General features: G+C 43.6%; 1 protein-coding gene across 1 annotated transcript; it reads left to right on the forward strand.

The window, feature by feature from the left end:
- Positions 1-8,020: 8,020 nt before the first annotated feature.
- LOC123162717 (myosin-11) lies at positions 8,021-24,844 on the forward strand. Its single transcript, XM_044580485.1, has 38 exons — positions 8,021-8,340; positions 8,683-8,811; positions 8,896-9,039; positions 9,176-9,321; positions 9,403-9,559; positions 9,657-9,715; positions 9,830-9,989; positions 10,116-10,265; positions 10,355-10,491; positions 10,575-10,721; positions 10,838-10,939; positions 11,025-11,082; positions 11,186-11,287; positions 15,597-15,634; positions 15,773-15,899; positions 15,978-16,148; positions 16,285-16,416; positions 16,522-16,631; positions 16,748-16,808; positions 17,164-17,341; positions 17,423-17,628; positions 17,780-17,899; positions 20,179-20,277; positions 20,467-20,688; positions 20,857-20,996; positions 21,165-21,276; positions 21,362-21,412; positions 21,524-21,775; positions 21,858-22,013; positions 22,085-22,291; positions 22,424-22,567; positions 22,724-22,794; positions 22,894-22,993; positions 23,274-23,330; positions 23,709-23,765; positions 23,863-23,943; positions 24,020-24,102; positions 24,194-24,844. Exons 1-38 carry the CDS (start codon positions 8,338-8,340, stop codon positions 24,315-24,317), a joined length of 4,593 nt encoding a protein of 1,530 aa, XP_044436420.1. The 5' UTR covers positions 8,021-8,337; the 3' UTR covers positions 24,318-24,844.
- The last annotated feature ends 349 nt before the right edge of the window (positions 24,845-25,193 follow it).

Below are 25,193 nucleotides of genomic sequence, written 5' to 3' on the forward strand. Positions count from 1 at the left end.
GTTTTTATTATACCCATCTTGGATGCCCATCATATTAGGACAAATTTTATAACCAAAGCAAATTACCATGCTGTTCTAAAATACTCTCAAAATAATATAAGTAAAGCATGAGAGTTCAATCATTTCTATAAAATAAAACCACCGCCGTGCTCTAAAAAGATATAAGTGAAGTACTAGAGCAATATTGTCTAGCTCAAAAGATATAAGTGAAGCACATAGGGTATTCTAATAAATCCCGATTCATGCGTGTCTCTCCCAAAAGGTTTGTACAGCAAGGATGATTGTGGTAAACTAAAAAGCAAAGACTCAAATCATACAAGACGCTCTAAGCAAAACACATATCATGTGGTAAATAAAAATATAGCATCAAGTAAAGTTATCGATGGACGAAGACGAAAGAGGGGATGCCTTCCGGGGAATCCCCAAGCTTAGGCTTTTGGTTGTCCTTGAATTTACCTTGGGGTGCCTTGGGAATACCCAAGCTTAGGCTCTTGTCATTCCTTATTCCAAAGTCCATCAAATCCTTACCCAAAACTTGAAAACTTCACAACACAAAACTTCAACAGAAAATCTCATGAGCTCCGTTAGTATAAGAAAATAAATCACCACTTTAAGGTACTGTTGTGAACTCATTATTTATTTATATTGGTGTAAAACCTACTTTATTCCAACTTTTTTATGGTTCATGCCCCCCGATACTACTCATAGATTCATCAAAATAAGCAAACAACACGCGAAAAACAGAATATGTCAAAAACAGAACAATCTGTAGAAATCTGTAACTTTCGAATACTTCTGTCACTCCAAAAATTCTGAAATAAAATGGTGGACGTGAGGAATTTTTCTATTGATCTTCTGCAAAAAGAATCAACCTAAAATCACTCTTCTGTAAAAAAATACAGCTATTCTCGTGAGCGCAAAAGTTTCTATTTTTTACAGCAAGATCGCATTGACTTCACCCAAGTCTTCCCAAAGGTTCTAATTGGCACAAACACTAATTAAAACATAAAACCACATATAAACATAGGCTAGATGAATTATTTATTACTAAATAGGAGCAAAAAGTAAAGAACAAAATAAAATTGGGTTGCCTCCCAACAAGCGATATCGTTTAACGCCCCTAGCTAGGCATAAAAACAAGAATAGATTTAGGTATTGCCGTCTTTGGTATGTAATTCTTCAATTGAACATGTATAGCCCATAGGAAGTTCTTTGGTTTTGTCAATGATCAAACTCCTAGGCAAGAAATCGTGAAATTCGTTTGTGGCAAAAGGTTCCTTAATAATATCGAAAAAATTGGGGTGAACACTTATTGATTTGAGATCTTCATTTTCCTTACTAGAAGATTCACCCTTATTCTTAGGAACGTAAATAAACTTGGCAACTTTGGCAGGAGGAGGATTCGGGGTGTTTTTAACAGGAGAAAAAGCGGAACCCAAGTTGGTAATAATATCTTCTAGTTTATCAATTCTAGTAGAATCTTGATCTATCTTTTCATTAACTATGGGTTCCTTTTCTCTAAGATTTTTCAGCGTAACTCCTACTTTAGATCCATATTGAGTAATTTTATTATGAATCTTTTTATCCAAATTTTTGATTAACTCTATAGTAGCAATTTTATTCTCAATAATATCAAGTATTTGCATCACATGTTCCAAGGTTAAAATAGTTTCATCGACCAAAAGAGGTGGTGGGCCTAACAAATCTATCATGGCATTATAAGAATCAAAAGTATGGCTTCCCAAGAAATTCCCTCCAGTGATGGTGTCAAGAACATATCTATTCCAAGGAGTAAGGCCTACATAAAAATTGCGGAGAAGAACGGAAGTAGACTGCTTTCTAGTGGATCTATTTCGAGCATTGCAAATTCTATACCAAGCATCTTTTAGATTTTCTCCCTCCCTTTGTTTAAAATTGAGGAGTTCATTATCGGGAGTACTGACAATGATAGGAGGACTAGCCATGAAGGCGAATCTAACGATCTGACACACGAGCACACAGGAAGCAAGAGACGAACGGAAGAGGGGCGAAGAAAAGGCAAAGATTTTCGAAAATCATTTTAGAAGTAGGGGAGAGGAAAACGAGAGGCGAATGGCGAATAATGTAATGCAAGGGAGAAGAGTTTATGATGGGTACTTGGTATGGCTTGACTTGGCGTAGATCTCCACAACAACGGCGCCAGAAATCCTTCTTGCTACCTCTTGAGCTTGCGTTGGTTTTCCCTTGAAGAGGAAAGGGTGATGCAGCAAAGTAGAGTAAGTATTTTCCTCAGTTTTGAGAACCAAGGTATCAATCCAGTAGGAGACGACGCACAAGTCACCGAATACCTACACAAACAATCAAGAACTTGCAACCAACGCGATAAAGGGGTTGTCAATCCCTTCATGGTCACTCGCAAAAGTGAGATCTGATAGACATAGTAAAGTAAATATTTTTGGTATTTTTGGTTTATAGATTGGAAAGTAATGACTATAGTAGATCGGAAACTAGCAAGATGTAAATGAGATTCAATAATATGGAAAAGAGACCCGGGGGCCATAGGTTTCACTACTTGCTTCTCTTGAGATAGCACATATTACGATGAGTGAACAAATTAGTGCCGAGCAGTTGATAGAAAAGCGCATAATTATGATTACATCTAAGGCAATGATCATGAACATAGGCATCACGTCCGTGTCAAGTAGACCGACTCCTGCCTGCATCTACTACTATTACTCCACACGTCGACCGCTATCCAGCATGCATCTAGAGTATTAAGTTCATAAAGAATGGAGTAACGCATTAAGCAAGATGACATGATGTAGAGGAATTAACTCAAGAAATATGATGAAAACCCCATCTTGTTATCCTCGATGGCAACAATATAATATGTGCCTTACTGCCCCTACTATCACTGGGTAAGGACACCGCAAGATTGAACCCAAAGCTAAGCACTTCTCCTATTGCAAGAAAGATCAATCTAGTAGGCCAAACTAAACCGATAATTCGAAGAGACTTGCAAAGATATCAAATCATGCATATAAGAATTCAGAGAAGAGCCAAATAATATTCATAGATAATCTTGATCATAAATCCACAATTCATCGGATCTCGGCAAACACACCACAAAAGAGTATTACATCGAATAGATCTCCAAGAACATCGAGGAGAATTTGGTATTGAGAATCAAAGAGAGAGAAGAAGCCATCTAGCTAATAACTATGGACCCGAAGGTCTGTGGTAAACTACTCACGCTTCATCGGAGAGGTAATGGTGTTGATGTAGAAGCCCTCCGTGATCGAATCCCCCTCCGGCAGACGCCGGAAAAGGCCCCAAGATGGGATCTCACGGGTACAGAAGGTTGCGGCGGTGGAAAAGTGGTTTCATGGCTCCCCTGATGTTTTAGGGTATAAGAGTATATATAGGCGAAGGAACTAGGTCAGGGAGCTACAACGGGCCCACAAGGGTGGGGGTGCCTACCCCCCTGGGCGCACCCTCCTGCCTTGTGGCCGCCTCGTTGCCTCTTCGACTTCATCTCCAAGTCTTCTGGTTTGCTTTTGATCCAAGAAAGATCATCGCGAAGGTTTCATTCCGTTTGGACTCCGTTTGGTATTCCTTTTTTGCAAAACTCTAAAATAGGCAAAAAAAACAGAAACTGGCACTGGGCCCTCGGTTAATAGGTTAGTCCCAAAAATAGTATAAAATAGCTTATTAAAGCCCATTAAACATCCAAAACAGATAATATAATAGCATGTAACAATAAAAAATTATAGATATGTTGGAGACATATCAGCCTACCATCATTTCACACAGCTACTAGCATGCCCCCGGTAACATTACATAGCGAACACGCGCATGCCTCGGCCTTCTGGTCTACCCGTGCGGCAGACTTGCAGCATGCGTCTCGTCAACTCATGCATGCTCGTATGGCACACGGGACGCATGGCGGCACATATTATATTGTTTTTTCCTTTTTGATGATTAATTATGTCGCTTTATTGCTTAACTGAAGCACGACACATACATTGTTGGTCTAACACACACAGTTTGAATAAAGAGTCTGTTTGCGATATTGGTTGATAATTATTGATAATTTCCTGTCTGTAAGAAGACTATATCAAAACTTGTCCCAAATTTGAAAAAAAAATATAATATCACAGTCTATTGGTGTCCATACGACACCACGATAAGTTTCATGAATTTCAATTTAGTTTTGGATTTACTGGATTTTAAAATCAAGATTCTCGATGTTAGAAATTTCTTGCATGGGGACTAAACATGCACCAGGGACACGTACATGTATGATTTTCCAATCCATTTTGGTGCACTATCACGGGTCTCATGTACATCAAATTTGATTTTTGCAGATTAAATCCCCGGTAAATCAATCAATGTATAAGAACGGACAAATGTTGTCTATTTTTTTCACTTTTTAACACTAAACTCCTTTGGTCGCATGTTCGCTGCAGAAAAAGTTTGACATGCTGCATCTTTGGGGCGCATGCACACGGTGGTCCCAGGACACTCACTCGCGTGTGACTCTATTTGTGGGCCCGCGAGGTTGTCGTCCAGCACTATGACCTGAGGTGAGAGAGGTTAATTTGACCAACAAGAATGATAATTTTTTGGTTTTTGTTACGTACGGGAAGAGTATATATAGTATGCGTCAAAGATGGTGGCCGGGGGCAACATATACTATGCATCATACAAGGCAGTCACCCGCGTGCGATGCTTTCATCCGTGGGCCCGTGAGGTTGTCCTCCATCACTTTGACCCAATGAGAGAGGTTAATTTGACCAGCAAGGAGGGTTTTTTTGGTTGTGTTGTTGTAGGAGTATATAATACGCATCGAAGAGGGGAGGAGGGGTCAACACATACTAAACACACATCATAAACGATCTTGCTCTGTGTGGGGACTTTTCGGTTTCTGAGGCAGGTGCCCTAAAGAAGTTGTGCATATTGGGTATTAAAAACATCACCAACACCTTGGGCCACATGTAGATGATGGTTGTCACTCACTCGCCAACGACACTTCCCTCCATGGGCGCGCGAGGTAGTCATCCATCTAATATATGACACAACGAGAAAGGTAATTTGACCAACAAGGAGGATTATTTCCGGGTTGTGTTACAGTACATAGGAGTATATATTACGCGTCGAAGAGGGGAGAGGGGCTAGCATATACTGCATGCCATGAACCTCGCTTCGTGTGGGGGACTTAAAGGTTTCCTAGGCAGGTGCCACATCAAAGTTCTGCATATATATTAGGTATTCAAACATCACAACCACCCATCTCCATACATGTGTTTGGCCCACATGTAAGCGATGGCGATTGTCCTCTAGCACTCACTCACGGGGTAACCGGCGAGATGCTTCGTCCATCTGTGTGCCCTCGCTGCTTGGTCAATCACTTTGACCGGCATCGATAGAGGTTATTTTGACTTATAATTAGGATGGGGTTAAATTTTGGATCGTCTTCTACGGTACGGTACATGCATGTCATGATGTGAGAGATAACATATTATACTTTGAGTGCATGTGTATGCATGAATCCCTCCCATCGGATCGAAGGGGGGGGGGGCACGCGACGCGTCATGAACCAGATCTGTGTGGGTTGTGCAATTTGCGGCGCATGCATGCGCCACATCAAAATGTTGTGCTTTTGGTATTCAAACATATATGCATGCATCACGCATGCCCATACATATGTTTGGGGCACATGCATGCAGTGGTTGTCTTTGGACACTCTCCCTCGCCTGGTTATCATCGACGGCCTATATATTCGTGGGCCCGCGTGAACGTCCATCACTTCGACCAACAACGCGAGAGAGGTTACGAGGGTGGATTCTTCTTCTCTTGGTCCGTGTTACCGTATAGTCGTACGTCGATCATGGTGAGATTGGAAGACTAAGTTTGAGGGCATGCATGCATACACATGAATCCCTATATATATATATATAGTATACGTGTCGTGAACCCTCGATCCGCCTGGGGACTTTCCGGTTCCAAAAGCACGGTGCCACATCAAAGTTGTGCATTGGGTATATTCAAACACCACATAACACTTCATACATATGGACTCCCGGTGCATGTGGGAAAATCAAGAAGGAAGGCATTTGCATATATCAAAGGTGCAATGGCAGGGAGGGTTTATGGGTGGAAGGAGAAGCTTATTGCGAAGGTGGGCAAGGAAACGTTAATGACGGTTGTGGCGCAAGCAATCCCCACGTTTGCTTTGTCATGCTTTGATCTCACAAAAAGCTTCTGTCAGGAGTTAAGTTCTCTCGTTGGTACATACTGGTGGAGCCAACAAGAGAAGGAGAATATGGTACACTGTATTGTGTGGGACAAACTAACCAGATCAAAAGCGAGAGGGGGGCTAGGATTTCGGGATATGCACGGATTCAATATGGCCATGCTCTCCCGACAGGCTTGGAGGCTCATCCAACAACCGGACACTTTATGTGCCCATGTTCTTAAGGCCTGGTACTACCCACATAGCAGTGTACTTGAAGTTGAGGCCAAGGACAGTATCTCATATACCTGGAGGAGCTTAATTAAAGGCATTGAATTGATTCGAGAGGGATATATTTGGCGGATTGGAGATGGAACTGATGTTAACATTTGGACGGATCGATGGATCCCACGACCGTGGTCACGGAGAGTCATTACCCCTAGAGGACACAATCTGCTTACCAAAGTTAGTGATCTAATAAACCTGATTACAGGGCAATGGGATGAACAACTGGTGAGGGAATCCTTCTGGGTAGATGATGCTCGTCATATCCTCCAGATGCCTTTGAGAGAAGGGGTGCATGACTTCATCGCATGGCAGTTTGATACAAAGGGAGGACACTCAGTAAAGAGCGCCTACAAGCTATATGTCGAGTTAGAATCGCAGCGGAGACATGGAGGAGTGGGCATGAGCTCCGCGTCTGCCGGTAATCTGAATGCTTGTCAGGATGACTCATGGAGAAGGATATGGAAGCTCCCGTGCCCACGAATGGTGCAAATGTTCACATGGCGGGTGAAACATGAATCACTGACGCTCCTGACTAATATGGAGAGAAGAGGGCTTAAAGTTGAGAGCACGAAGTGCTACTTCTATGGACAAGCCAATGACGACGGGGCTCATATATTTATCAAGTGCAAGTCTGTCAAGGTAGAGTGGAGAAGAGCTTGCCCTTGAAAAGGAGAGAATGGAGTTGGAACATATATCATCCGTGCATGGAATGATGGACTATCTGTGGGGGCTGGATGAGAGTAAACACATGCATATCCTTATCTTTTGGTGGCTCTGGTGGAGTGATAGGAACAAACTAAGAAAAGGGGAGCTTGGTGGGAAGGCTGGAACTGTGGCGAGGAGGACTCGTACTGCAGTACTTGATTACATGCAGGTTTATTTCCCGGCGGCCAAGAAACCGAGCCCAGACAGGTGGGCACCACCAACGGAAGAGATGGTGAAAATAAACACTGACGGGTCTTTCGTTCCAGGTGAGCACCATGCTGGATGGGACGTTGTGGCGAGGGACTCTGCAGGAGCAGTCATCGCCGCACGAGCCGGGAGACAGGAGTATGTGGCTGATGCGTTTGTTGCTGAGGTTTATGCGGCATCGAATGCAGTCTCGCTTGCGACTGACCTTGGCCTCATGCGGGTGGAGTTTCAGATGGATTCACAGCTGCTAGCGGAAGGCATGAACTTCAGGAAAGTTGATTCGTCGCCGTATGCGGCTGTCATTGAAGACACGAAATACCAGCTCAAGATGTGGTTCGCTGAACATGTAATGAGTGTTTGTCGTCGTAGTGTAAATTCTGTAGCACATGAGCTGGTCAGTATAGGCCGTCAGTATGGAGTGGGAATCTGATGTACCAGCCCAAGTGTCTGCTTGTGTCGTTGGCGATTTGCGGTAATGAAAGCTTTGCTTGACCTAAAAAAAAAGCCATAGGGCAATGTATTTGGCTGGGGTGCCTGTGTTTCACTCACGCTGCTAATAGCGGATTGTTTTCCCGGAATTCGGGGGTTCAACCTCAACCCATGCCGCATGTCCAGCTCCGCCCCTAATCCATGGCGCCCCGCAGAGATCGAGGCGAGGCCAGCCATGGCCGCTCCACGAACTGCACCCTCTCCACCCCACACCGCCTGCCTTCTACACATCCCCTTCCCCCTCCCCACTCCCCCGCTTTTGCACCGCACCACCACCTCTCCCTCCTCCGAGGCGCGCGGCGGCGACGACGGGACGACGAAGACGACGGCGTGCGGAGGGGGTCCGGCGAGCACGAGCGCGGGGAAGAGGGATATGAGTTCGTCCGCCCCGTCGCCCACAGCGTCCAACTGATCATCCTCCACCGGCCGGCGAAATGGTAAACTCGCCTCGCGCGCTTTGCGACCGCTCGAGTAAAATGCAGTGGCAAAGCGGTGTTTAGCCAGGGTCGCGATTGTTCCCCCTTTTTCCCCGGTCTGAATCGTGGTGATTGATTGCATAGTTTTTACCCAAAGATTCGGTAGAGTTATGCCTAGCATTGCATTGCATGGATTGAGACTAGATTACTGATTAGGCAATATATTTCGGATCCAAGCGAATTCTTTCTTCTTCTTATTATTATTTTCAGAGTTGCAACCTTTCGGCATTGTGAAATGCAAATGCATTGTCATCGTTTATTCAGAGGCTAGCATAATTGAGATACGTATATTTTCATTTCTAGGGGACGAAAGTTAATATTATAGTAGGCTCACATGTGTGGGCTGAAGAACCTGATGTTGCTTGGGTCGATGGAGAAGTTGTTAAGATCAATGGCGACGAGGCTGAGATCCAAGCAGCCAATGGAAAAAAGGTAATTTGTGTTGTATAATACTGGTACTTATGGGCATTCAGTTTGATAAAATACCGATACTTATGTTTACTGTCACAATTTTAGATCGTTTCAAAATTGTCGAAATTATATCCCAAAGATATGGAAGCAGCTGCTGGTGGAGTTGATGACATGACAAAGCTCTCCTATCTCCATGAGCCAGGAGTTTTGCAAAATTTGGCCACCAGATATGAACTTAATGAAATCTATGTATGTTCATCTTTATTACTGCTTGCTGCTTGGCCACTTGCTCTTGATATGCCGTTATGTTAGCTGTACTGTCTTGAGTTTAATTTTTGGAACTCAGGTGATGTTTCTTATGACTGATATGTCTTCGTCTGGGCAGACATACACTGGAAATATTCTCATTGCTGTGAATCCTTTCCAAAGATTGCAACATTTATATGACTCACATATGATGCAACAGTACAAGGGTGCACCATTTGGTGAGTTAAGTCCGCATGTTTTTGCTGTCGCAGATGTTGCATACAGGTAAGTAAACATAGCCGAAAACTGCTTTAGTATTTCCTCAGAGGACTGGTTGATCTCACTGTTATATTTTACATGTAATAGGGCTATGATTCATGAAGGAAGGAGCAACTCTATTCTCGTGAGTGGTGAGAGTGGTGCTGGTAAAACAGAAACAACAAAAATGCTTATGCAGTATCTTGCCTATTTGGGTGGCCGCGCTGCAACAGAAGGAAGAACAGTAGAACAACAAGTTCTTGAAGTAAGGCAGCCAGTACTTAGCCATGCAAGACAGTTGTAATGTTAAAGTTATTAATGCATCAATTGAACTTTTCTATTTTAAATTCTTATATCTACAGTCAAATCCAGTCCTTGAAGCTTTTGGCAATGCCAAGACTGTCAGAAATAACAATTCTAGGTAGGCCAGATTAGAAAAAAAAAACTGCGTGTATAAGTTTACTTGCATGGTTCCAAATCATGGAGGTGTATATATATGTTCCGATCTCATTATTTGTCCCAATGTTTGGTGCAGTCGATTTGGTAAGTTTGTTGAGATTCAATTTGATAAGCATGGGAGGATCTCAGGTGCTGCTGTCAGAACATACCTGCTTGAAAGGTCACGAGTATGCCAAATTTCTGATCCTGAACGCAACTACCACTGCTTTTATCTCCTTTGTGCGGCACCACAGGAGGTAACGATCAATATTCTCCTTCGGTACTTCTTGTGGGTCTCAATGAACTCACTGTTGGTGTTTTCTTACACTAACTTGAGATTTGGTACCTAACGCAAATAATCTGCATTGGCATTCAATTTTCAGGAACTTGATAAGTACAAATTAGAAAATCCTAGGACTTATCATTATCTTAATAAATCAAATTGCTACGATTTGGTTGGGGTCAGTGATGCTCGTGAATATTTGGCTACCAGAAGAGCAATGGATATTGTTGGTATCAGTACCCAGGAACAGGTAACTCAATCCTATATGTTCTTTGATATGATTGGTGGCTGCCTGAACTGATTTTGTTTCTCACTTGCTTGCACTTAATTTGTCTTCAGGATGCTATTTTCAGGGTGGTTGCAGCTATTCTTCATATTGGCAACATTGAATTTGCCAAGGGGAAAGAAGTTGATTCCTCAGTTTTGAAAGATGACAAATCTAAGTTCCATCTTGAAACAGCTGCTGAACTCCTTATGTAACTACCTTTGTTTAGTTCTTTCTCTAATGTATGGTATTACTACGTGCAAGCTCCAATGATTGCCTTGTATTCTATGTCAGGTGTGATCCGGGAGCTTTTACAGATGCTCTCTGTAAGCGTGTCATGGTAACACCAGAGGAGGTTATAAAAAGGAGTCTTGATCCTTACAGCGCAACTATCAGCAGGGATGGTTTTGCAAAGACAATATATTCCCGCTTGTTCGATTGGTATAGAATAGTGTCCTTTTGTTCTTTATTACATATATATGTTACAAGTGTCCAAATTCCATTGCAATACGGGAGAAAGATTGCATTCATTGTTTCAACCCATCATTATATTGCAGGCTTGTTGATAAAATTAATAGTTCCATCGGGCAAGATGCTAACTCTAAATGTCTTATTGGTGTCCTGGATATCTATGGTTTTGAGAGCTTTAAGTCAAACAGGTAAAATTTACATATTTACTGCGGTCCATTGTATTTATAATCCACTAGATTGTTCTCACAAATTGGCAAATAATGTTTTCTGCAGTTTTGAACAGTTCTGTATTAATTATACAAATGAGAAATTACAGCAACATTTCAATCAGGTATTGCTCACAAGAAATGGTTCATGTACACCAAACACCCATAGCCGTTTGACAACTAAAGAACATATGTTTACTTGAAAGGTGCCTCTATGATCTTTTTCAGCACGTTTTTAAGATGGAGCAAGAGGAATACACTAAAGAACAAATTGATTGGAGCTATATTGAGTTTGTCGATAATCAAGATGTTCTTGATCTTATTGAGAAGGTATGTGTAACCATTGTACATGAATGGATAAAGGATTTGTAAGATCTTAATCAGTTTAATGCATCCAGTATATTAATGGGAAATCTCAAGTATATCATAGTTTATCTTGGTAGGCATCAGTCATGCTGATATGGTCGTGCTGCTGTAGAGTGCATTCCAATACTTCTCAGTTAGTGCCTATTTGGCCAAAGTTAAGCTTCACCTAATGGGCAAGGCTGGCAAGGTTAAAACAAGATCAATCATTTTTTTTCTCGATCAAATGAAGCACTCCATTTACAAACCAGACATGCTGTCTTCGACCAAAAGACCAAAAATGAATAGAAGTTAAGAAAGAAACAATTGAGGCTAAACTAAGCAAGCCTAGAATAAGCAAAAGTACCTGCCCTAGGCCGCACAAGCCGCATGCACCGTCGACCATGTATACCCATGGATCACAACCTCAGGATCGCAATCTGGAATGTCCCGGCCTTAACGCGCGAGCTCGACGCTCTGCTATCCGATCGCTGCTTGATACCACCGCGGCCTCCATTGTGTGCCTACAAGAAACTAAAATGGCTTTGGTCTGCTCGTCCGTTGTCCTCGACACCCTTGGCTCAGAATTCGATGACTACACGTACTTACCGGCCCAGGGCACGCGGGGTGGCATACTGCTCGCGTGGAAGAGCAGGCCGTGACCATCACAAGCCCAATGTTCACCACGAACGCCATAAAGGCCAAAGTGGCCGCGGCCACCGAAGCGCCGTGGTGGCTAACGGTGGTATATGGCCCCCAAGAAGACGCTGACAAGATCACCTTCATGCAAGAACTGCGCGAGATACGCAGAGACTGCCCCGGGCCCTGGATGCTATGCGGCGACTTCAACTTAATTCTGCGCGACGAAGACGAACAATGGCAACCTGTGCCGCCGCATGATGGGCAGATTCCGTCGCCTCGTCAACGACCTCGCGCTGAAGGAGATGTACCTCAATGGACGACGATTCACTTGGTCCAACGAGCAGTCCCCGCCCACCCTCGTGCACCTGGATCGTGTGTTTGCACATCAGACTGGGAAGACGCGCACGGCGATTGCCACCTGCGCTGCCTTGCCTCAGTTGTCTCTGACCACTGCCCCCTACTCCTCGAGTGCTCGCCCACGCACGCAGCGCACCGACGCTTCCACTTCGAGGATTTTTGGCTACGGCTGGATGGGTTCCACGAAACGGTGGCCGCGACCTGGGGATCGGTACAGGACCCGGATCCTTTCCGACGGTTGGTTCTCCGCCTCCAGGCCACTGCCCGCAGGCTGACCAGCTGGAGCGCGAGGTCAAGAGGGAATTATTCGCGACAAGATGGCCATATCCCGTGAGCTAATCTCGCGATTTGACAAGGCCCAGGAGGATCGGGTGCTCTCGCCCCCCCGAGGACTGGTTGCGGAGGCATCTCAAAATATCATACCTTGGGCTAGCGTCGTTGGAGCGCACTATTGCGAGGCAGCGGGCATGCATCACCTCACTCAAGGAAGGAGACGCCAACACGACATTCTTCCATCGGCAGTGTTCCTTCCGCCGGCAGAAGAACCACATCCACAGCCTCACCGTGGATGGACATGTGATCGTGGATCAGGAGGGGATGGCGCAGGCGGCTTTCTCTCATTTCGACGAGCTGCTGGGCTCGGCCCTTACCCGTGGCCACTCGCTGGACTTATCGCAGCTCATCGAGCCTCGCGACCTGACATGCCTCGACGCCCCATTCAGCTCGGAGGAGATATGGGACGCCGTCAAACGCCTCCCGGCACGCAAGGCGCCTGGGCCCGACGGATTTACGGCTGAGTTCCTGCGGGCTTGCTGGAGCACGGTCAAACATGACTTCCTGGACGTCTTCCAACAACTCTTTCAGCTACGCGGTCGCGGCTTCAGCAAACTTAACCAGGCCCTGCTGACCCTGCTCTCGAAGCGCGCCGATGCCTGCCAGCTTCGCGACTACCGTCCGATATGCCTGATACACCTTGTGGGAAAAATCTTCGCAAAGGTGCTCTCGCTACGCCTCGCGCCAAGGTTGGGCGACCTGGTTAGTTGCAACCAGAATGCATTCATCCCAGGTCGGAGCCTCCACGACAATTTTGTCCTGGTCAGACAATCCATGAAGCTGCTGCATCAACTTGGGGCCCCAAGAGTCATGCTCAAACTTGATCTCACACGAGCCTTTGACTCCCTTTCCTGGCCCTTCCTCTTCGAGGTGCTAGACCAGTATGGGTTTGGGCCTCGGTTCCGGGAGTGGCTTGCGATACTGTTATCGACCTCGAGCACCAAGATCATGCTGAACGGCGAACCGGGGCCGCCGATTTGGCACCGATGCGGACTGCGACAGGGCGACCCCGTGTCGCCGCAACTCTTCGTGCTCGCCGTGGACACCCTCGGACGCCTCATCCACCGCGCACATGAGTCCGACATCCTGCAACAGCTGCACCCCCGACGAGCCATTCCGGCCATCTCCTTATACGCCGACGACGTGATGCTCTTCTGCCACGCCACACCCGGAGACATGGAGGCCGTCAAGGGCATCCTAACACTCTTCGGTGAAGCTAGCGGCCTCCGGGTGAACTACACCAAGAGCTCGGCCACCATCCTACATGGCGACCCCGACGCGGCCGCGACGATCGCCCATGTCGGATGCAGGACGGCCGACCTGCCCATCACTTACCTCGGCATCCCGCTCACGTTGCGCCGTCCCACCGCCGCCCAACTGCAGCCCCTCGTAGATACAGTGGCAGCCATGCTTCCAACTTGGAAAGCATGGCTTATGAACAAGGCTGGACGGCTCGCATTGGTCAAGGCGGTGCTCGAGGCCATCCCGGTTCACCAACTGCTCGCATTCGCACCCCCCAAGAAGACCCTGAGGCAGCTGGAGAAGATACAACGGGGCTTCCTATGGGCTGGGCGTGCAACTGCCAACGGCGGGCACTGCCACGTCAACTGGCGCCATGCTTGGCGTCCACTGGAATATGGCGGCTTGGGAATACGGGACCTGGAGCGAGCTGGCCTGGCACTAAGGTTGCGATGGCTATGGTACACTTGCACAGACGACAACCGCGCATGGCAAGGGCTTGACTTGCAGTTCACTCCAGAGGAGCGCGCGTTGTTCTTTGCCTCCACCACCATGATCCTTGGTGACGGATTGACGGCCCTGTTCTGGGACGACCGCTGGCTCCAGGGGCAATCCATCCGCGAGATCGCCCCTGCGCTTTACCAGTGCATACCCAAACGGAGGCGCAAAGCGAGAACGGTAGCGGAGGCCCTAACTGCCAATGCCTGGGCACGCGACATCCAGGGAGTTCTCGGGATACATGAAATTGGGCAATACCTGATGCTTTGACAGGCCGTGCAGCGCATCACTCTCACAAATGTACCTGACCAAATGCTTTGGAGGTGGACGGCCGACGGCACTTACACGGCGCAGTCCTGCTATGCTGCAACCTTTCATGGATCCACCAGATGCCCCTCATGGAAGCTGACATGGAAGAGCTGGGCACCACCCAGAGTCCGATTCTTCCATTGGCTGGCCAGCATTGGCTGGCCAGCCAGGACCGGTGCTGGACAGCAGAACGGCTGGCCCGTCGCGGCCTGCAGCACCACCCCAGATGCCTCCTCTGCGACCAGGCGCCGGAGACCATCCAGCACCTGTTCCTGACCTGCCCTTTCGCACAGCAAGCCTGGCATGCCATCCTGGACTGGACGCGCATTCCAGCACAGCCACCACACAATGAGCCCTCACTTACAGACTGGTGGCAGCGAACGAAGGGTGAGACACCACACGCGCTGCGCAAAGGACTGCAGTCCACAGCCATGCTAGTCCCTTGGATGATCTGGAAGCAGCGGAATGAATGCGTCTTCGAAAACGCCCGACCATCGATAGAAGCATTAGTGGATAGGATTAAAATGGAAGCCAAATGTTGGGCACAAGCCGGGGCAAAGGGGCTCAGGGTAGTCCTGCCCACATCCTGGGATGTTCACTGATCGAGAGCGCAACCCTTGTAACCCCAGCCTCCTAGGAGGATTGTACTATCCCTTCTCTTCAATGCAATGAAACGCAAAGATCTTTGCGTTTTCTCGAAAAAGACCCCACATTGTCTGGAGGTCATGCATGCAGCAGCAGGGCTCGTAGAGCTTTAGTGCCGACTAGCCTCCACAAGTTTGCGTAACCAGAGAAGCCTTATTTTAGGCAGGCAAATACACGTCTTTTTCTTGTGCTTATTTTACATCTTTTAAAATCAGTTTTGCAATTGATGCTCACTTATTTCTTTTACATGTATTACTGAAATATCCCTCGGCAGAAACCTGGTGGCGTTATTGCACTTCTAGATGAGGCATGGTATGCTTACCATATCTTTGCTTTGTTCATTTAATCAATTCTATTCCACTGTGTATGTTCTGTTGAATATTTGAATTAATGGCCGTCGTTAAGATGCAAAACTATGTTATAATTGTTGTCTATTTAACTGTTCTTCAGTATGTTTCCCAAGTCAACACACGAGACCTTTGCCCAGAAGCTGTACCAGACTTTTCAAAAGCATAAACGGTTTGTCAAACCTAAGCTATCTCGCACAGATTTTGCAATCGCTCACTACGCTGGAGAGGTTAGCTTTTATTCATCAAATTCAATTGCCCCGGGATAATGTCCGGTTTTAACTAATACTTATACTTGCGGTATGCAGGTGATGTATCAGTCTGCCCAATTCCTTGACAAAAACAAAGACTACGTTGTGGCAGAGCACCAGGAGCTACTGAGTGCTTCTAGATGCTCCTTTATCGCAGGATTATTTCCTCCTCCGCCAGAGGAAACATCAAAATCCTCGAAGTTTTCTTCGATTGGTGCACGCTTCAAGGTTTCCTCCCTCTTTCGGTTCTGCATGAAGAATTTTCTGCCAGTTCTATATCTACCTATCAGCATCTCTATTTCTTCTTCAGTAATACTATTATGCATGACTAATTTTTACCAACCGCTGATTTTTTATGTGGCAGCAACAACTTCAAGCTCTTATGGACACATTAAATTCTACCGAACCTCATTATATCAGATGTGTTAAGCCAAACAATGTCCTAAAACCGGCAATTTTTGAGAATGTCAATGTTATGCAACAGTTGCGTTGTGGTGTAAGTGCCTCTGACCTATTATCTGTTTTTTTACTGTACTGCAATTTAATGGAGGCTTGATCTATCTCACAAAGTTCCATTTAATTGCATGCCATGTATCATCAGGGTGTACTTGAGGCAATCAGGATCAGTTGTGCCGGTTATCCTACACGTCGCACATTTTATGAGTTTTTGCATCGTTTTGGAATACTCGCTCCAGATGCCATTGAAGGAAAGTAAGTTCTTATTAGTCATGCAGATTTGTAGTTAACATCACTGAATCATCATCAAGAGTTTTTATTTGCATATAGAAGTGATAATAGCTAAGATTTTCTTTTTTGTATCTCAATAGTTGTGATGAAAAGGCTGCATGCAAGAGGATTCTGGAAAAGAAGGGTCTTATAGGCTTTCAGGTAACTAACCTTAGCTGTTCATCTCTGCCTTGACACATTTCTTTCTATTAAATGTTCAATCTTCTGTTTCGTTTTTTGAACTGAAAATGTTCAATCTTCTTTGAATGCCTAGCATACATTGGATAAATATTAATGATCTGGTAAAGGAAATACTGTAACAAAACTGGTTTACTTGCTTAATTTGTAGCTTATATAGGTTTGAACTATCAGACTAATTTGTAGCTTATATAGGTTTGAACTGTCAGACTATCGCATGCAGGGTGGCCTTACAGTGCTAGCAGAAAAAAATGGGCAAATACAATATCGTCAGAATTTAATTATTTAGCTTACACTGACACTTGTTTGTACTTTTCAGATAGGTAAAACAAAAGTTTTTATGAGAGCCGGACAGATGGCTGAATTAGATGCTAGAAGAACTGAAGTTCTCAGTGTTGCTGCAAAAACAATTCAAGGGAAAATACGAACACATATCATGCGGAAGAAGTTTGTTTCTTTGAGGAAGGCATCTGTATGTTTTCAGGCAGTTTGGAGAGGTCTGTTTGGCTTGTACTTAACTGTAGACCAGGTGAATTTTCATTTTACCAATAATGCTAAAACCACACTTTGTGTTTTAGGAACATTGGCTTGTAAACTCTATGATCGCATGCGGAGGCAAGCAGCTTCTGTCAAAATTCAGAAAAACCAACGTGGGCATCAGGCTAGGAGGTCCTACAAACTGCAAGTTTCTTCAGTTCTCGTAATACAAGCAGCATTGCGTGCAATGGCAGCAAGGAATGAGTTCAGACATAAAAGGCGATCTAAGGCAGCGGTTACAATTCAGGTGCCCTTCAGTTCTTCCAAAATAATAAGACTACACAATTATGCAGCTCTTGTTTTTATCTGGGTTCGGTAAAATCCTAGGAGAACTGCTATGCAGCTTGTTACTGGCTCAACACATGATATATTCCTAAAGTCCTGATTCTCTGTTACAGGCTCGTTATAGGTGCCATCGAGCTCATTCATACCATAAGAAGTTAAAGGCTGCAGCCATTGTTGCACAATGCAGATGGCGGGGAAGGATTGCAAGGAAAGAACTCAGGAAACTTAAAATGGTATGTGTATTACCACAGTAAATTGAACTACAGAAAGACTAAAAATCTGACTTCAGAATTTTAGACATGGCAAATCGAACGCTTTTCTTTTCATGGCAATTTGTATTGGTGCGAGGATGGCAAATTCTCAGGGCATGTTTGGTTGCCATCCACACTTTGCCACACTTTTGTGCCACAAGTGTGGCAAATTGAGGCAAATGTTTGGTTGCAGCCACAGTTGTGGCATGCCATACCTTTTCAGTCACATATCCCACTTGTCATAGACTCAGTTGCTAGCCAACTTTTGCCACAAGTGTGGCGACCAATTTGGCCACCACAAAAACTGTGGCATGCCACATTTGTGGCACACAAGTGTGGCAAAGTGTGGATGGCAACCAAACATTCCCTCAGTTTGCAAGCACGGCAGTTTCCTAGCAAAAAATGAACTGAGGCGGATTTGCCATGCTCGCCAACTAAACTTGCCATCCTCGGCGAACACAACTTGCCATGAAAAACATTTGTTTTGCCATGCCTAAAAATTTGGCTTTCGCTGGATATCCAGGTCCATGCACTATTGTTACATAGATATTAGTCATGATACAACATGAATAGCCAATCCTTAGGCTAGTCATAGTGGGAGTAACTTAGGTAGTAACATAGCGCACTCCAAGAAAATTTTGCTTATGTGGCATGTAGTTAATGAGGAGAGAGGTGTTTAGAGTAACATAATATGTTACTGTAATATAGCGCTTCCCGAGAAAGGACGAGTCTACAAGCTAATAAATGAAGCCATCTACGACACTACTACTATGTTACTTTGCACTATGAAGGTAGTAACTTAGACTAGTGTCATATGCATGACACTAGTATAAGTTACTCCCCACTATGACCAGCCTTACTGGCATGTCCACCTGGGACTGGTGCTGTGAATTTGATTCCTTTAATGGCTGGGCAGAGCGCCTATCATCAGATTTTTTAAGTTCCCTAGTCCTATTTATACCTGCTGTTTTTACGGTTTTATAACATTGTTATATAAGCCAACTCATGCTAATCCTATGTGATTATCCCTATGTGGCGTACTCATGCAACTGCCTTCTTCTTTTTGGGCATCAAATCAAAATAAAACTTTTCCAAGAAAATTCTATTTGTGTTCTTGATGCTATGTACCTACGTATAAAATTGTGAGTTCAGATCCATTATGCATTAAGAGTAATCAAATTGACAAAAAAAAGTTAAGTGCTAAATTAAATCAGAAGGAAAAAGATGGAAAAGATAAATACCGCTATTCAAACAAACTTGCCCCTTTTTGTTTGTTATATTTGAAGTTGAAATTTGTGGAAGTGCTATAACACTGTAGACTACATCGCTTTCAATGAATGGCCCCTTCCGCTTGCCATGGCCCTTGTGCCTCCTTGCACTGCAAGTACTTAATGCGGTAAGCAATCTGGGTAGATGTTGGGCAGCGGATAGTTTTAAAAGACGAGGACTACCAAATCAGGCCACTGTGGGGTGCGCCATCAACATCATAGTCAACCCATCATCTTGGGAGGTTTCCTACAGAAAATGGCTGGTGAGACATGGTTCCACTCAGCCCACCTGGGTTTGAGTCTCCCATCTTCTTTAGGATGAAGGCTAGGGGGTTTCTTCCCCCTCATAGTTTAACCTTCATCTTTTCCAGCGTTAGTTGTTCACCAAATATGGGCACACATCATAGCATGGAGAAGCTCGCTGGCTGCACACCTCAGATTGCGGAGTCCTTTTAATCTTGACGGAATCAATCTTAAAAGTGTGTTCTTCAACACCACAGGAGAGTGTTTTGATGAATTGGAAGGAAGAAAGAATGAATTTACTTAGGTTCATTGTTTAGTCCAAGCAATCAAGAAAAAAAGCACATAATAGAGGCTGGCCAGAGTGAAATGCATAGATAGCTTCGGTTAAACAATGCTTAATAGCCTCTTGCAGTCCTGAATTTTGGGTTTCAGTTGTCATCCTACTTGTGAACTATTTTTCTTTTGTTTTAGGCCACTATACCTTTGCCTTTGGATCTATTAACATGCTGTTTGCGTTACTTAAGTTTGCAACGTACTGATTTTGGTTTTCAATTCTCCCTTAATGAAGGGACATGCAAAATCATAATTTCTGTGCATTCAAAGCACAAAACCATTTATAGTTCATTACTATTATCTTCTTTAGGAAGCAAGAGTTATGTATTGTTAAGTTCACGAAATCAGTAATAAGGTTGCACCAACGCACAAAATTATCACTTCTATTCTAATGCATTGCTATTATCTTCTTATCAGGAAGCAAGGGAAACGGGTGCACTCAAGCAAGCAAAGGATAAACTTGAAAAGACAGTGGAAGAGCTTACATGGCGTGTGCAGTTAGAGAAGCGAATGCGGGTACAATGTTACTTATTTTGTTGTTTTATATATCTTCCGCTTCATATAAACACTTAAAATAAGAAAAATGTGTTACAATCATGACTTGATTTTCTATAATTTTGACCTGTTGCTTCACAGAAGTACTTTTGATGTGCAATGGATCTGTTGTTTCAATCATTTCACACAAATCAATTCATATGCATACAGACAGATTTGGAAGAAGCAAAAGCCCAGGAGTTATCAAAATTTCAGAGTTCCATGGATGCCCTGCAAGCTAAATTGGACGAGACAAATGCAGTGCTTCTAAAGGAACGAGAAGCTGCTAAAAAGGCTATCGCGGAAGCACCTCCTGTGGTAAAGGAAACTGAGGTTATAGTCCAAGACACTGAGAAGGTTCATACCTTGAAAGCAGAGGTAGATGAACTTAAGGTACGCAATCTACTAGACTATCACCATTGCAGTTGTTGACCAGAATTTCCTAATGTTTGGTTCGTCCATTAATTTTGCACAAATAAATACTATCAGATAACTAAGCACTTTCATTTGATGATTCACTTTCAATAATTTTGTGATGTACCCCAACTCATTTGCCTGTAGACCTCGCTTCAATCAGAAAAACAAAGAGCAGATGAATTAGAAAAGAAACGCTCCGAGGAAGCACAAGCAAATGAAGAAAAGCAAAAGAAGATAGAAGAGACTGAAGTAAAAATACGCCAATTTCAGGACTATCTGAGAAGGTTAAGCTTTTCACATGTTGCTTGTTATGCATACTGTAATCCCTTCTCTTTCTTCTCTATAGCAGACTCCGAATTTCAGCCATGTTAATATCTAAGTACATTGTCATCATGTTATGCGACATTGAGTCTCCATCTCATAGCGCATACTATCTGCATATTCTCCTTCAGGCTAGAGGAGAAGTTATCTAATGTAGAATCTGAAAATAAAGTCCTTCGTCAGCAAGCTGTTTCAGTGGCTCCAGCTAAAATTTTGTCGGGACGTTCCAAGTCGAATTTACAGGTGGGCCAGTTAGTAGTTATGTTTTATCCTTTGTTCCATCTTGGAGAATACATCGATAATATACATTGCTTTTTAATTTTTGCAGAGGAATGCGGAAAGTGGTCATGTATCAGTTAGCGATTCAAAACTAACTCCTGTAAGTGGGCATGCTCTATATATTGGGGGGGGGGGGGGGGGGGGATGTTTGAGTTCCTGGACGGCGCATCAAACTGATATCCATCTTTTTTTTAATCTTTTGGTGTTTCAGGAGTCCGCTGTTGTAGCCTCTCCTAAAAAGGAATATGACATAGACGATAAGCCACAGAAATCTCTAAATGAAAAGCAGCAGGAAAATCAAGATCTATTAATTAGGTGCATAGCCCAGCATTTGGGATTTGCTGGGAATCGGCCAGTTGCTGCTTGTATTATATACAAGTGCCTTCTTCATTGGAGATCATTTGAAGTAGAGCGGACAAGTGTTTTTGATCGGATTATTCAGACCATTGGACATGCAATTGAGGTTCTAACCATGAGATTCAACCTTACTATCAATTTATCATTATCTACAGTAATGCTGAACTACTATTTTCTGTGTTTTATAGACACAGGACAATAACGAAGTCTTAGCATATTGGCTCTCAAATGCTTCAACGCTGTTGCTTTTGCTTCAGCGGACGCTGAAAGCGAGTGGATCAACAGGAATGGCTCCACAGCGTCGACGGTCGTCCTCTGCTACTCTTTTTGGAAGGATGACACAGGTACACAAGTTTTGCTTCTTTAACAGAAGCTTCATAATAGTTACTGAGTGATTCTGTTTTTCTCTTTCCAGAGCTTCAGAGGGACTCCACAAGGTGTAAATCTTGCTCTAATAAATGGAAGCATGGTTAGTGGAGTAGAGACACTGAGACAAGTGGAAGCCAAGTATCCCGCTTTACTGTTTAAACAGCAACTTACGGCATATGTAGAGAAGATATATGGAATGATCCGGGATAATTTGAAGAAAGAGATCTCTCCTTTGCTCGGATTGTGCATTCAGGTGCCTATGCTTTCTAAGTTCAGAGAATGATAGTCATTTTACTAGCTTGACTTTTATTTGTGGAATAACAAATATGGGTACATTATTTCTGCTTAATTGGCATCATATTTGCTATTGTCGTCATCAATTCAGGCCCCAAGAACATCAAGAGCAAGCATGATGAAAGGATCTTCTCGTTCAAACACAAATACAGCTGCACAGCAAGCTTTGATTGCTCACTGGCAAGGGATTGTGAAAAGCCTCGGAAATTTCTTGAACATACTTAAAGTGAACAATGTTAGTTTGTTGTTTCCTTTTATTTCATGTATAACTAGGGCAATATCTTCAGCAGTTGTAAATTGTAATACCATCACTCATAATTATGTGTATGTTTATTTAACATGATTAAAGATGTATCTAATAAAATCCTACTTGTTTGTATCACTGCCCCAGGTTCCTCCATTCTTGGTGCGGAAAGTATTCACTCAGATATTCTCCTTCATCAATGTACAGCTATTTAACAGGTAAAATATATTTACGTAATAATGAACTACACATATTTGATTGCCTGTAAACACCAGAATTGGTTGACTGAGCTTCATATGATTATTATCTATCTTCAGTCTTCTATTAAGAAGGGAGTGCTGCTCATTCAGTAACGGCGAGTACGTAAAAGCAGGATTAGCTGAACTTGAGCATTGGTGCTATAGAGCTACTGACGAGGTAAATAAATAAGGGGCAGTAGAGCTATGGTAGCATCTATTTTTCTGAATGGGTTTTAGTCCTGCATATTGTTCTAGACCATATAGCTGTGCCTAAATCCTGTTATGTTATTTACAGTGATCAACAGCAAAACGAAGTACAAATAAGATATTTTTGTCATGTTCATTACCCCAAGAAGTTTCTGAGTTGATTAATAGTTGTAAAAAAGCTGCCTCAAATATTGATTTCTCATCTAGTGTTTTTTTAGAGATTAACTCATCTAGTGTTTTCGTACTTGCAGTATGCAGGTTCAGCCTGGGATGAGCTTAAACATATTAGACAAGCTATTGGTTTCCTGGTATGACTTTTCATGTGCTCTTAGAACATGACTTCCACAAATATTTGTTCGGTAGAATAAGTATCTAGGCTATTGCTGATAAGATATGAGAAAATGATTGCAACATGACTCTGGAGTTCGGACTGGAACACCCCTTTGATTTTCTCTCACACACACCAAAATGCGTGTAATATTGTGTTAGAAGAATGGACACCCTTTTAGTTATTATTTTTCCTTTAAAAGTTTTCCTACCGAGAAAAAACCACAAGCCGGAATTTCGACTTTGCGGACATACTGCGGACCTCAACACTTGAGATACAAGAATTGATACAAATAATTGCAGTATTGTGCATTTGCCAAATTGCATGCACATGTCTCTCACATATATCATTTTTCCAGGTGATTCATCAAAAGCCAAAGAAAACGTTGGATGAAATAAGTCATGACCTCTGTCCAGTGAGTGGAGAAATACATTAAGTCTTTCATTACGTCCCTTTGTTTGAAAAGTTGGATTTCCTTGGAATTTTATAACAACCCTGAATATCCTGTTCAGGTACTTAGTATACAACAGCTATACAGGATCAGTACTATGTACTGGGATGACAAGTACGGAACACATAGCGTGTCCCCAGAGGTATGTTTCACAGTATTCATACTTGTGCTCCATCTAACCTGATAAGAATTGATCACAGATGATTTTTTAAAATTAGGTCATATCAAACATGAGAGTATTGATGACAGAAGACTCCAACAATCCTGTAAGCAATTCGTTTCTACTGGATGATGACTCAAGGTTGCTACCTCTCTACTCCTATCAGTTGCATATACTATGACAACTCATCTCAAATGCCTCCTACTTAACCTTTCTGCACTTTGAAATGCAGCATACCGTTCTCCGTCGATGACATATCCAAATCAATGCAGCAGATTGACATATCTGACATCGAACCGCCCCCACTCATCCGGGAGAACTCGGGCTTTGTATTCTTGTTGCCGCCCCCTGAATAAAGCGTGTGTTGGCCAGAACGAAGCCTAAGGCATGGGATGCACTGGCCCGGACGGATAATTGGGCAGTCTATGCAGATTGAGTTTTCCTATTTACCAGTGACCAGTGAAATGCAACACCTGGCATCCTTGTCTGAACTTTGGTGTTCTTTCCTGGTAGAAGCTAGGAAGTTGATGGCAGATGTGCATTGCCTGAGCTCACCTCAAAAGTAGTTTCACCTCAGTGCCACAGATTCTTTATTTTGTTTCTCTACTCATTTCCTTCCATTTATTCTTCTTAAGAACAGAGTGGTGACAATAGTTCCATTCAGCTAGACAGAAAGTTTTAGCAGATTCAGCTGAGATTCGTTCATTCCGTAGACCCTTGTGTAGTTTTAGAGCACTTTTGAGGTGAGTTTGCAAGAGCGGTGTAATAGGAAACATTTTCCCTTTGCTATTCAGTCATACACATTATGTGCAACCTTTGTACTAATCCTGTGTATAGCAGTATACAAAATTGATCTGCAGCTAATGATTCTTTGCTGTGTGAATTTTAGGGCTCATCTGCTGGTTCAGTGACAGACATTGGTCTGTCGTAGATTGTTTTCTGTGTCACTTTCGTTTGATCGCGTCTTCATTTTCCCCGTAGGATGTGTGAACTGTGACTTGTTATATCTTCTTGTGCTAGAAGCCTTAACTCAAGACTACCTTTGTTAATCCAGATTTTTTGTACATTGTTCGCCCCAAGAGAAGTCATTTTTTATAACTTTTTTACATTCTTGATGTCTTGAGTAGCTCTTGATATCGTGTTGTTGCAAAGTCAGGTGTAATTGATATTGTCATGATATTAATATATTACCTTTTTTGAGAAAAAAAACGCAATGACACACACATACACAA

This window comes from Triticum aestivum, chromosome 7B (genome assembly GCF_018294505.1).
Source record: "Triticum aestivum cultivar Chinese Spring chromosome 7B, IWGSC CS RefSeq v2.1, whole genome shotgun sequence".
Lineage (NCBI taxonomy): Eukaryota > Viridiplantae > Streptophyta > Magnoliopsida > Poales > Poaceae > Triticum > Triticum aestivum.